Source organism: Microtus ochrogaster, chromosome 21 (assembly GCF_000317375.1).
Source record: "Microtus ochrogaster isolate Prairie Vole_2 chromosome 21, MicOch1.0, whole genome shotgun sequence".
NCBI classification, from domain to species: domain Eukaryota; kingdom Metazoa; phylum Chordata; class Mammalia; order Rodentia; family Cricetidae; genus Microtus; species Microtus ochrogaster.
Genome location: NC_022022.1, coordinates 15,065,800 through 15,079,230, shown reverse-complemented (window position 1 = coordinate 15,079,230; position 13,431 = coordinate 15,065,800). Strand labels below are relative to the sequence as shown.

At 43.2% G+C, this 13,431-nt stretch overlaps 1 protein-coding gene across 2 annotated transcripts in view; it reads left to right on the top strand.

The window, feature by feature from the left end:
• The first annotated feature begins 1,139 nt into the window (after nucleotides 1-1,139).
• Snx7 (sorting nexin 7) overlaps nucleotides 1,140-13,431 on the top strand; it is an 85,539-nt gene continuing 73,247 nt past the window's right edge. For both annotated transcript variants that reach the window (XM_005357198.2, XM_005357197.2), the window contains exon 1: nucleotides 1,140-1,301. In XM_005357198.2, coding sequence (XP_005357255.1) covers nucleotides 1,140-1,301 — 162 coding nt within the window. The remainder of the gene's footprint in view (nucleotides 1,302-13,431) is intronic.

The window sequence follows — 13,431 nt, the reverse complement described above, 5'->3', positions numbered from 1 at the left end:
AAGCAGAAAAGGAAGGGCCCAAGATGGCAGCGGGCAGGTCAGAGGTAATGGGAGTGGGCGTGGCTTGTCCCTTAAAGCGACAGGAAAGCACAACATAAATTCCTTTTATCTATGTTGCCCCTTCCTATTTTTCTATTTGTATTTTCCAACCTGGGTTTCCCTGTTCTAAAATCAGCTGACCTCAAGCTGGAGATCTTCTCGCCTCAGCCTACCCTTGCTAAAACCCCAGGCATACACCACCGTGTCCGGCTCTTAAATGAACCTTCATTCACTCACACATTTTAAAGAAAGAAGAAAAAAAGGCGAGACTGAGAAGTACAAATAAAAAAAAAATTAAAGCTAGTTCTAGCGTATATCAATTTGCATTCAATTTTTTCATTCAGTTTGGATCTATAAAAATAAGTAATGAAAAGCAATGAACAAAAAGCTAGTTTCAGCTTTCCAAGGACTGTTAGGAAAAGCTTGCAAGATTGTTTCTTCGTGCAATACCCAGGCCTGCTGGCAGGCAGTTCTTGGCTCTTGGAAACATTCTTGCACATTAACTTCAGGAAGACTTCTAGGAGAAAGCTACATTTGAAAGTAACTGAAAATAATTTTTCAGTCTCAGTTTCCTTGACTTGACAGTAAAATAACCACAAGGTCCAACCACTGGGTCAAAAAAAAAAATCAATCAAAACCCAGGGGGTTCTAGTGTCTTTAATTTTTGCATTAGTCTCTATAAAGACAGACTCGGAAGGGGAAAAAAAATCACAACCCAGGAAAAAGGCACTTTTAGGTACTGGAAATAAACCTGGGTCAGTTCGTTGTGCGTCCAGATCCTGCCACCTCACTCACAAATCTGGTGGCCCTTAGCTGTATCAGAGCGAGAACGCAACCTCCTGTCCTCGGGACTGCAATGCCCACTCCGGTGGGACTTCCTAGATTTGGAATCTCAAGCCTGGGAGCGACCTGGGGCCAGGTCGGTTAAGCGGCTGCCCGCCCTGGCTGTGCGCCACGGTCTCCCGCAGTTCCGCGTCTGCGCACGGCCGAGGGGCAGGAGCTGGGCCGGCCGGGGAGGTGCAGGGCGCCACGGGAGCCAATGGGCGCGCAGGGGGGGAGCCGGGCTGGCTGCGGCGGCCGGCGGGGCTCGCACTGCCGGGATGGAGGGCGAGCGCCTGGCGTCGGGTTCCTCGGAGCTGGCGGTCGGTGAGAGCCCGCGGGGCGGCGCCCCGATCCCGGGTGGCAGCGGGTCCTGCAGCCTGCTGCAGGCCGACGTGCTGGATCTGGACGAGGATGAGGACGACCTGGAGGTGTTCAGTAAGGTGAGGGCAGGGAACGTGGCCGCGGCTGTGGCGGGAGCGGTGCGTCCAGGGAAAGTTCCAGGGTGACTCTACTCCGTGTCGGATCCGGAGCTGGAGACAGCACACTCAGCCTCAACCAGCCACTCCCTTCTCCGCACTTTGACCTTCTCAGAGGCATGGCAAAGGCTTATGGAGTCTCAAAAGTTCTGATTTTTTTACCCCCTTACTCTTCCCAGTTTTCCTTCCTTGACAGAGGCATCCCATATCATGCATGGGCGTGTGGCCCGAAACTGCTCCTCCTCCAGGCTTCTTGATAATTCTGGAGTCTGGGAGAGCATTTCTTTACTGAAGGAAAGGGATTTTTGGTTTACTGTTGTTACGCACGAATGGGAAAGTAGGGTCACACCCTAAGAGAGTCTGGAATCCTGTGACCATTAGGTGTGGAAATCCTTTCACAGGAGAAAGCCTGGCCTTCACTACAGGCGGAGCTGAAGAATTTTACTGAGGGTGGAGGAGTGGTGCAGTTAACTCTGGTCCAAACCCCACATGCAGTCTGCATATTTCCTTCCCATTTGCTTGGAAATCTAGCCTCAGAGGCTCTTTCTGGGTAGTGTTATAATTGGACAAAAAGGAACTTATGGGCATTAGTGGTTGACTTGGGTGCCTGCGGCCTGAAACTTGCACTTTCTGAAAGTTCCAAACAAAAATACCTTTCCTGTGGCGCAATCCAGTATCGCAGCAGTTTCTCAGAGGTGCCATGAAGGGGGAAGACTTGAACTCAGTAGGAATATCGTTATCAGTGACTGCGGCGTCTGCGACGTAGTTACAGGTTACCTTGAGATGTTAAAACGGCCCACCTACTTAACAACCTGCAAACAGAAGTTAGCACTTAACCAGTGTACTTGGACTCCAGTGCTGAACTCACAAACTTCGTTTTGCACCCTTTAGAGCCTACAGAGTGGTTCACCCAGTTGTCTTCTCCGTGGGCGTCGTATCACGGTTCTTTGTACTCGGCTTTTCTTTTTATTTAACTATAAAAGTAGAATTGATTCTTGGTTAGTTTCAATACTGCTTTAAAATTTTATTTTATTTTTTATTTATTTGTCTGTGTGTGCACACGCGCGTGCGTGCGTGCGTGTGTGTGTGTGTGTTTGTGCCCTGGTGCACAGGTGATGATCAGAGCATTGCCTGCATTCTGCCCTCTCCTTCTATCATGTGTGCTCTGGAGGATTGAACCCAGGTCCCCAGGCCCTGCAGCAAGCAACTCTCTCTACTGAGCCATTCAGTGACTCAATACTTCCTCTCCCCATTACCCACATACTTCATGTTCAGATTAGTGTGGAACTTACAGAATTGAGGGAGAAGTGTTGGGATTGGAGGTTGTATATCAAAATCTGGAATTGCTGTAAACTTTCCAGGCAGCCTCTTCTCTTAAATTCTGTCCCTTAGGCCTCCCTGGAGAACCCATGTCTCAGTGAATTCCTGGGGTCCAAGATGACTCTGAGATGGTCTGAGATCGAGGAGCTGTTCAATTGCTTGGGTCTCTGGAATGTTTGGGATTGCTGGAGTCATAGATGTTCCTGGTGAGAAGGAAATGCCAGGTTGCCTATGAATGGGCCTTAAGCAGTTTCAGAACAAGGCCACTCCCAGGATTCTCATCATTTGCCAGATTTCGTTGTAGAGGTTATTGCTGGGAGTCATACACTCCTCTCCTCGTAATACTGTCCTTCTGGTTTTGTATTTTTTTTTAAAAAGATGAGTTTCCAAAGTTTCCAAAGGTGGTGGCACGTGCCTTTAATCCCAGCTCTCAGGAAGCATTCTTGCAATCTCTGTGAGTTCAAGGCCAGCTGACGTGGGAGTGTCATATATCAATCTGTTGATTTCGTTGGTTAAGCAATAAAGAAACTTCTTGGTCTCATAGGTTAAAACATAGGTGGGAGGAGTAAACAGAATAGAATGCTGGGAGGAAGAGGAAGTGAGCTCAGACTCCACAGCTCTGCTCTCTGGAGCAGAGACGCCATGCTCCGCTCTCCCGGACAGACACGATACATAGCTCTGCTCTCTGAGGCAGAAGCGATTCAGCACCAACCCAAAATGGACGTAGGCTAGAATCTTCCCAGTAAGCGCACCTTGGGCTGCTATACACAGATGATTAGAAATGGGCTAAATTAATATGTGAGAATTAGCCTAGAAGGGGCTAGATAGAAATGGGCCAAGCATTGTTTAAATGAATACAGTTTGTGTGTTGTTATTTCGGGGCATAAGCTAGCAGGTGACCGGGGTGCTGGGGACGCAGCCCTGCCACTTTTATTACTACAGCCAGCCTTGTCTACTAGAGCTAGTTCTAGGACAGGCTCCAAAGCTATGGAGAAACACTGTCTTGAAAAACCAAGAAGAAGAATTGTTTCAGACTTGTACATGTGTACCAAGCCCTACTTGCTGCTTCGTAACTTCACGTACTTGCTGCTTAGAGAAAGGTAAGAACTATGCCTTAGAGGGTGAAAAGTGTGTAATACTGGTTAAAGTCTAAAGAAATTACCATGCTGAAAAAGCATTTAGTTACTCTACTCCAATGCTTATTCCAAGGGGTTAAAACTTTCAACCATTAACCACAATTGGACAAGCATAATCATGAAAGATTCCACTGGACCCATTCTTGGCAATGTTCCTCCCCAGCCTTTCTCTCTGGAGCTCTGCTACTGTTTAGCCTACTCCACTATGGGATCTGCCCAGTACTTGTGAAGCTGACTCTCAGTGCCCCTTACTACTATAAGACTGGCGACATTCACAATTAGAGTCACCTTTTCTCCTTAGATTGTTTGTGAATATATGTCCCTTCTAGAGTCAACCCAAAGAATAAGAACTTTGACTGACTAAAACGTTTTCTCCCAGAAAAAGAATGTTTTTTTTTTTCTCCTCTTAAGAAAAACATTCAATATCTGTTTCTTCCCCTCACAGTCTTGAAGCCTAGATGGCAAGATAGGAAAAGCACTAAGCGGCAACATAAACCAGAAGGAATGGAAAAAAAAAAAATCAAAGTGGGGCCTATTGAGTTTTCAAGAACTCACCAAGGAGTAATTGATCCCCTGTTTGAAAACACACACACACACACACACACACACACACACACACACACACACACACACACGGGAAATGCAGCAAGTATTGATTTTAAAAAGTAACTACTTTTTTTTTTTTTTTGGAAAAGAGTTCAGAGAACATAAACAACAGCACAAGGAAATAAAGGAAAAAGGGGAAAAGGATGCAAATGACAGCAATCATGTAAAAATTGCCTTAGAACCTGCTCACAAGGAGACAAAAGAGAAATATTAACAACAAGAAAAGAGGCCAATTCTCTTTCCTTTGCATAGATAGACCTGTGTTATATGTGTTTGTTGTCTGTCCATTCATGTTCATATGTGTATGTGTACATGGGGACCTGAGGTTGACATCAGGTGTCTTTCTTCTTTATGGTCCACCATGTGAGTTGAAACATGGTCACTTACAGAGCCCAGAACTGGCATCTGGATACTCAGCTTCCTTCAGTGAGTCCCTTTCTCTGTCTCCCATGTTGGAGTTAACAGGCAGGCCACTGCCCATTCAACCCTGCCCCTTTGGTTCTGGGGATCAGAATTCTAGTTGCTCATGGAGTGTAGCAAGCACTTTACTGTAAATGCCAGTTTGAATTCTCCACTTTTATGGGGGAAATTCACCCCTAAAAAGTTTCTGAAAATTATAATACACATAAACTGCTCATATCTTTATTATACACGATCACATCTAGTTATTTTTGAGAAGTGTAACTTGTAGCTCCAAATGCAATTAATTAAAAATGTTTTTTTTTTTTAAAAAAAATAATAGTCCAGAACCAAAGAGTGGTTAAGAGTGCTTGGTGCTCTTGCAGAGGACCTAAAGTCAGTTCCTAGCACCCATGTGGGGCAGCTCACAGCCACCTGTAACTCCTGGAGATCCTGGCTTCCATGGGCACTTCTGCATATACACATGCACAGACACACCTGTATTCATATGGACTAAAAATAAATTAAGTCTTTAAAGATGGACCATAAAGAGATTCTGAAAGATAAGGATCAGGAGAAGACTTGTTTTCAATCTTTAGCAAGGTCGTGGAATGGATCATTTTGTGTTTTGTTTATAAATTTTGGAAAGAAAGAGATGATTAGTAGAAGAAGTCAATATGTCTCATGTAAATATGGAAATTTTAAGATTATTTATGATGAAACAGAAGTTTAGTAACAGACATGTTTATTTTTAAGTTTGAGTTTGAAGGAATGCACATTCTTCTAGAAGTTATTTCTGAAAGATGATAGGTTATGCATTTAGATAGTCAACCTTTTCATTACGATCATAGAATTTTTAAAGCTAAACCACTTTATGAATAAGAGTTTCCCTGCCACAGGATGCTAGAGGCTGAGGGCCGTGCTTTGGTTATCAGCTCAGCTGTGGAGAAGACCTCCTGTGAATGGCATCATGCGGATGAATTGCAGCGGAAGGAGGGAACTATCACATTATCAGACAGGAAGCCAGAGGGACCAGGAGAGGCCCCAGCCTTGTTTTCTGTTTAAGACCCTCTTGAAAGAACCGAGTCAGGGTCCCATGAGTACTCCTCTAAACCCAAGGCGCTTCCAGTAGATCCAACCTTCTATGGGTTCTGTGAAAGCACACACTGAAGGAAGTTCCTCAGACCATATTAAAACCACAGCAGTGACAGAAGGACGTGCTATGCTAGCCAGCAAGTCTATCAAATATTTAGAAGATACTTGAAATACCTACCTACATATATATATATATATATGTTTTCTTCCCAGTCTTTGTTTTGTGTTAGATGATCTATCAGTCATTACCCTGATAAAAATCAGAATTTTCTTTAATACTTTAAGTGCAATTTTAATGCAGGAATCATTTATAGAACTTATGGTTTATATTAAGTAACAAGCAAAGTCCAATGAAGCACTTAAAATCTGATAGCATCAAAAAGCCATTAGCATTGTTCTGCTCTAAAGGAATGAGGTATAGAAACTGTTGAAGGCTGGAGTTGTGTAGGAAGTGCCGGATGAACTTACAAAGCAACACAGCTCATGCCAGCAGGGTTGTAGCATGGAAGGGAGACCACATGGAGCATGCTATTTTAGTTCCCCTTTACCTTCCCTGGAGAGCATGCTTAAGGGTCCCCAAGGGAAGCTGCCAAGGCGACGTCATGGTAGGGTCAAGCTTTCTAACATACACTCATCATAGATGGAGCCTTGAGCTTGAAAACGAAGGATGACTTGGTTACCAAAGCTAGAGAGTAGCTTTAGATAAAGAAAACCACTCTGGAGCCGGGCGATGGTGGCGCACGCCTTTAATCTCAGCACTCGGGAGGCAGAGGCAGGCGGATCTCTGTGAGTTCGAGACCAGCCTGGTCTACAGAGCTAGTTCCAGGACAGGCTCCAAAGCCTCAGAGAAACCCTGTCTCGAAAAAAAAAAAAAAAAAAAAAAAAAAAGAAAACCACTCTGTATCTCCCTTTTCACGTGTTCCTTTATGGTGCGACCTACCATCCGTCTGTCAGGCTATGGGATCTATGCCTCTTTCATGGAACCTGGAGGTGGGGTATGTGACCATCTTGATAAATACGGTATGATGGAAATGATGCTGCCCTGGCCAGTTCATAGATGGAACCACTGAGTCCTCTTCGTCCAGTGGGGCACTGTCTGCTTTTCAATGCTATCTTGTCAGAAACACGGGATAAGGCCTCCAATTGGGGAGATTACACTGAGGTCACTGTAAGTGAAAATACAGCCCAAGGCATAATCTTACTGGTTAGGACCAGAGGCCACCTCCATTTGCCTGTATTTGAAATCCTGGCTCCACTAATCAGAAAATTAGAAAATTGTTTCATGGAGAAAGCCATTTGATGGCAATGGCCCAGATGAGGAGAAACAGTAAATATGAGGATTTAATAAATGTCTCTGCTCCTCTTTTCCTAAGGCCTGCTTCTGTATTGTGGCTCGGGGAGATGCCAGCAGAGGGGAGGAGAGAGGGAGGGAGGGAGGGAGGGAGGGACGGAGGGAGAATGAGTGACTATAGAGCCAATCTAAGACTATTTGTAGTCCACCCACGGGAAGTCCCACTCGAGGCTATCACAGCTCTCTTTTATGTGAAGTGCTCTTGTATATTCTCCTCTAAGTGAAGGATGGAAAGAGAAGGGTGCAACCCCAGGTTCTCTGTTTGAGTGAGCACATGTGATCACTTATAATATTAAAGGGAGAAATGTTGCAAGAGAACATTTTATTGGATTGTTTTATGGGTACGCATTGCATATGGGTTTTGGTACCTGGAAGATCAATACGCACAAATGCCACAGTGCTGCATCTAAACAATTGTTGCTTCTCCAAGGTAGCCAGGAGTATTGACAATGCTGTAACCTGAACTGTCTGTGCCTTGTCTGAGGATGTTCCACCCCCTCTTCTTTGACAGGGCTGTTGGGAGGTGTTGAAAGACTGCCAGGAATGGCAGAGAAATGCTTTCTCATTGCTAAATGCGGATGTTGTAGCCATTCTATAGGAAGCTGTATTAAGGGAGAGGTTAAGAAGCTGTTGAGAGTAAGTTGGAAATCAATATCATCACCTTCTGTTGACACTGGAGCTGACGAGTTTTGTCACATAGTTTTGTGTGTGTGTGTGTGTGTGTGTGTGTGTGTGTGTGTGTGTGTCCATCCCGCTGAGGTTGTGTTTGGGTGGCCATGGCTGTAAAGAAAATCTTCAGACAAAGCAAAGCAAAGTGCTTTAGCTCAGGAAGACCTGGGTTCATTCACTAAGGGCTGGGTGGGTTACATGGTTGCAGTTTGAGGGGCACAACCAGGACCATAGGGCCTGAAATCAATGAAGTTTCACTCAATTAAAAGTTGAGTTTTCTCATTGTAATTTCTGAAGTGAGAAGGATTACATGGTGTCAGCCTGAGTCCTGTCACTGAAAATGTTAGTGCAAGCCAGGTGACTAACGGCGCCAGAGGAAAGCAGGGTGTGATGGTTGAAATGTCCCTTTCACCAGGAAGAGGGGTTACATTGGAGTTTTATCATGCTAAATCAACTGAAAGGGCATTGGAGAAAAAAAAAAATTGTAAATTGATGGTCCTTCCCAATCCTTCAATTTAATGCCCATATAGAATAATATCCCTCCATCCACTAATTCTCAATGTGTCTCTTTCTAATCTGAAGGAGGATTTGTTTTGGCTCATAGTTTAGCATGGACACAGTCTGTTGGGGTGGGAAGACATACTGGTGGGAGCATGAGGTGGCTGCTCTCATTTCTTTCTGCAATCAGGAAGTGCAGACCAGACGTTCTCTTTTCTATTTAATTTCCTGCCCTTTGTGTCGTTGTTGCTGAGGAATCTAGAACACAATGCCCTGTATTTACTTTGCATTTATGCACTAATCACTCACCATATCTTTCCATATATATGAAATGATTCTGTCAGCTCTATCCTTTCCCTTCCATTTTTCATGCCTGTGTGTATACATGTTTTTGCATGTGTGTAAGTATGCACATGTTGTGTGTGTGTGTGTGTGTGTGTGTGTGTGTGTGTGTGTGTGTAAGCCCGAGGTTGATTCTGGGAACAATCCTTGATTGCTCTTCCACCTTATTCCTTGAGATAGGGGCTCTCAATCAAACCCAGAGCTCACTGATACGGCTATTCTTGCTCGCCTGTTCACTTTGGGAACTAACCTATCTCTGTTGAGGTTACAGTTGGGCTTCCATGCCCACCCTGTATTTATGTGGGTTCTGGGACCTGAATTCCAGTCCTCTCACTTAATCCCTGAGCCAAGCATGCCTCAAGCCTGGTTTTGTCTTTCTGCTGTTAGAATTAGTGCTGCTTTGGGCTCTCTCTGCCCCATCTGAGTGGTTACTTACGTGGTAATCTCTAAGAATGATTGATAGAGCCCGAGGGTGTTTGCTGTCCTCATCTTCTCCTGTCTTCTGTAAGTGTGCTTGCATACCTAGGTGCGCAGTGAGCTTTCTGGTCAAGGTTCTTGGTGATCAGGACACGCATTAGTTTTGCTGTCTTCTCTAGCCCTTTAACTTAGTGTTCTGAGGATGAGTTCCATATCTTTGGAGCTGTCTGAAATGCAGCATTTTAGAACCTCTTCCAGAAAGGATGATTCAGAAACTTCTGGAACAGGATTCTCTAGTGGTGATCTAGGTCCATTTCCTTGCCACTCATGAGCTGACTCTCGTTTTTACTTACTTATAATTATTATTGGAGTAAACAAAACAATTTCCTTCTTGCTATCTATTGTGTAACTTACAACTACCTCCTACAAGAGTTACTCTTCTTTCCATCCGTACATACATGAAGTTAATTTTCTTCTGTTCTGTGCTCTCTGTGACACTGTCGTGAATGGTCAAATATCAATAAATTTTGCCTTATAATTTTTCTTCTATGTAAAACTTCTATTGCTTGCCTGTTTCCAATAAGCTAAGGTTGCCGGCAGGAGAATAAGACAATTAAATACAGAATGTTTGATATTTGGTATGCATTTGTATTAGCAAATGATATGGGCCTTGACATTTTTAAATTTATAAACCCAATTATTAACAATAATTTGCTAATGATCTGGATTTCAGGCAAGGCTGTTTGCGTTATATTATTCTTTCCAATCCAGATACTAAACTAAGCAGACGAAAAACAAATTAGTCTTAATCAGTGTTGAGTAATCGTTGCCAGATGACAGAGTTATCTAGGGTTGTGCCTAGATCCTGGATAAAAATCCCCTCTTGGACTGTACTGGCTTTGGGGGAGCCTAGGCAGTTTGGATGCTCACCTTATTAGACCTGGATGGAGGTGGGTGGTCCTTGGACTTCCCACAGGTCAGGGAACCCTGATTGCTCTTCGAGCTGATGAGGGACATGGGGACTTGATCGGGGGAGGGGGAGGGAAATGGGAGGCGGTGGCGGGGAGGAGGCAGAAATCTTTACTTAATAAATAAATAAATTAAAAAAAAGAAAAAAGAAAAAAATCCCCTCTTGGTGGTGTATGAGAAGAGACGAATGCAAGGTGTATAAATGGCAGGAGAATCATCAACACACTCTCTGTTCTTGAGAAAGTAAGTCACTAGCACCTGACTCAGATGGTTAGAAGGCTGGAAGGCAACTCTTAAAGGCAAGGAGTGAAATGGTAAGGGATGGATAGGATGCAGAACAAATCTGAAGGCTGGGAAAGCAGGCGCGGAAAAGGGCAGAGACTCCACAGGGACGCTTCCTTAGTGAGACACAAGGGTTTGTTTGTTTCTATCTTTTTGCTCCACAACAATAGAGATTATTACATATATTTTGATAAGCTGTCAACAACATTGTTTAGACTCCAAAGTCTAAAAAGAATATCTTATTTTCTGTAGTTTTCTGTTTTTTATCCTCGAGGGACTTAATGATGTCCCCTGGCACATCTCTGAAGTGACAACCTGTTTCATTGTTTCCAAGTGGCTAGAGTGATTATGAGGAAACTCAGAATTCCATGTGTCTCTTTGTACTATGTTCTTTCCGAAGAAAATGCACAAGTAAACATTAAGCATTGACATAATCACCTGAGAGATATATTTTAAGGTTTCCCTATAAGTTGGTGAAGAATCATGTCATGAAAATAAGTTGCCAGTTTTAAACAGAATATTTGATTAACTCTGGTAGTATATATATATTAACCATGATGGACAACACAATGTTCCCTGTAGTGTAGATAATAAATGAAAGTAAGGCTATTAGCAGATTCACTAAAACACAGTAAGGTCAGAAAATTAAGCCAGTAGTATTTAACATTAAAAATAATATTTTAATACATTTTTTATTTTAAGTTTATTTATTTATTATTGTGTGTGTGTGTGTGTGTGTATGTGTGTGCGTGCGCGCGCGGAGTAGATGCCCTGGTGACCAGAAGAGGGCATCAGATCCAATGGGCTGTAGTAAACTTTGAATGTGGGCACTTTGAACTGATTTCGGAGCCTCTGCACGAGCAGTCCATGCTCTTAACTGTTGAGCCCTTCTCTTGCTCCTCTGTTTTTAATGTTTACTTTGGGAAGTGCTAATACTTGGTATGTTATCTCTTTCCCATTAAAGGCCACATTTATTGAGGTATAATTTACATCTACTAAAATTCACTCATTATTGTGAGGGGGTTAATTTCTTAAGTCAGTTAATGGAGTGGTAAAGTCAATGTCAAATGTTCAGGACATTTTTGTGTCCCCCATAAAACTTATCATATCATCCAGCCAGTTCCATCTACTACTTTACTATTATTTTTCTTCAGAGACTAATTCTTCAGATTATTTCTTATGCATAGAGCCATACCCTATATGGACTTTTATATCTGACTTCCTTTATTTGGTACTTTTGTTTTGTTGATTGAGATTTGTTTGATTGAGACAGGGTCTTTCATGCTCCTCAGCCTGGCCTTAGACTCTCAGTTCTCAGTGTTGAGATTGCAGGCCTTGATACCATGGCTAACAAAATCTATTTCTGAAGTGATTTTTTTTCTATTTTTATTCATAATTTAAAATTATTTATTTTAAAGCCGGGCGGTGGTGGCGCACGCCTTTAATCCCAGCACTTGGGAGGCAGAGGCAGGCGGATCTCTGTGAGTTCGAGACCAGCCTGGTCTACAAGAGCTAGTTCCAGGACAGGCTCCAAAAACCACAGAGAAACCCTGTCTCGAAAAAAAACAAAAACAAACAAAAAAATTATTTATTTTACTCTCAATTTAAATTTTTGTTAGATTTTGCTTTGTTTGAGGCAAGGTCTTATGTAACCCAACTTGACCTTGAAGTCAGAATTCTCTTTTCTCCTCAGTGCTATGCTGTAGGAAGGCTGCTTGTTCATTTCCCGGCCACCCAGACTCCCAAAATAATCACACAGAAACTTTATTATTTAAATCACTGCTTGGCCCATTAGCTCTAGCTTCTTATTTGCTAATTCTTACATCTTAATTTAACCCATCTCCATTAATCTGTGCATCACCACGAGGTCGTGGCCTACCAGGAAAGTTTCAGCACATCTGTCTCCAGCATGGGTTCCATGGCCCCTCTCTGACTCTACCTCCTTTCTCCCAGCATTCAGCTTAGTTTTCCCCACCTAAGTTCTGTCTTGCTATAGGCCAAGCCAGTTTCTTTATTCATTAATGGTTATCAAAGCATACAAAGGGGAATCCACATCAGGGCTAGAATCACAGTTCTGTGCCGTCTTTCCCAACCACATAGGTATTTTTATTGTTGTGATATAAATGATACTCATTTGTGTGTGAGTGTGTGTGTGTTTATTGATTTTTATTGAGCTCTACATTTTTCTTTGCTCCCCTCCCTGGCTCCCCCCTCGCCTTCAACCCTCTCCTAAGGTCCCCATGCTCTCGATTTACTCAGGAGATCTTGTCTTTTTTTACTACCCATGTAGATTAGATCTATGTATATCTTTCTTACTGTCCTCATGGTTTAGATTCTCTGGAATTGTGATTTGTGGGCTGGTTTTCTTTCCTTTATGTTTAAAAGCCAGCTATGAGTGAATACATGTGATAATTGTTTTTCTGGGTCTGGGTTATCTCAAGGAAAACAGCTTCATTGTTTAAAATGAAATCTGAACAATATAAAGTGTGTTTCAAATTAAAATGGAAACCTTGCTGTTTGTGAGCTGAAAGCATATCAGATTCTTGGCTGATGGGCTGATGGGTCTTTAGAATCAGAAAAAGAAACAAGGAACCCTGCTTGTTTTTCTTGTCAGGGACTGAGCCGGTCAAATGTGGACCCCAGTTTTTACTCCTTGAGCATTTTCTGTTTTCACTAGAGCGTACCATAGCTCGGCATAAGTCTCAGGGGTTTTCTTACAATAAGCACTTATTTCTTGCTTGTGGCCCTGTCTGTCAAGGCTGAACTGGCCCTCCAATAGGCTTTGAGTCTGCCCCATAACGCCTCTTCACTTTCAGTCCATGTTATGACAGTGGCTGATAACTGGAACACGCTGTCCTTGAGTCAGAGGGAAAAGAACACAAACACTGATGGAAACGGGCCTTGGTTCTGCAATCTTTTGTTCAGATGCGTCCCCTGGTCAGGCTCCTTGGTTGATCTTCCACAAAAAGGAATTACAGATTGCCTGGTGTTTAACAAGTGCATAGTCCTC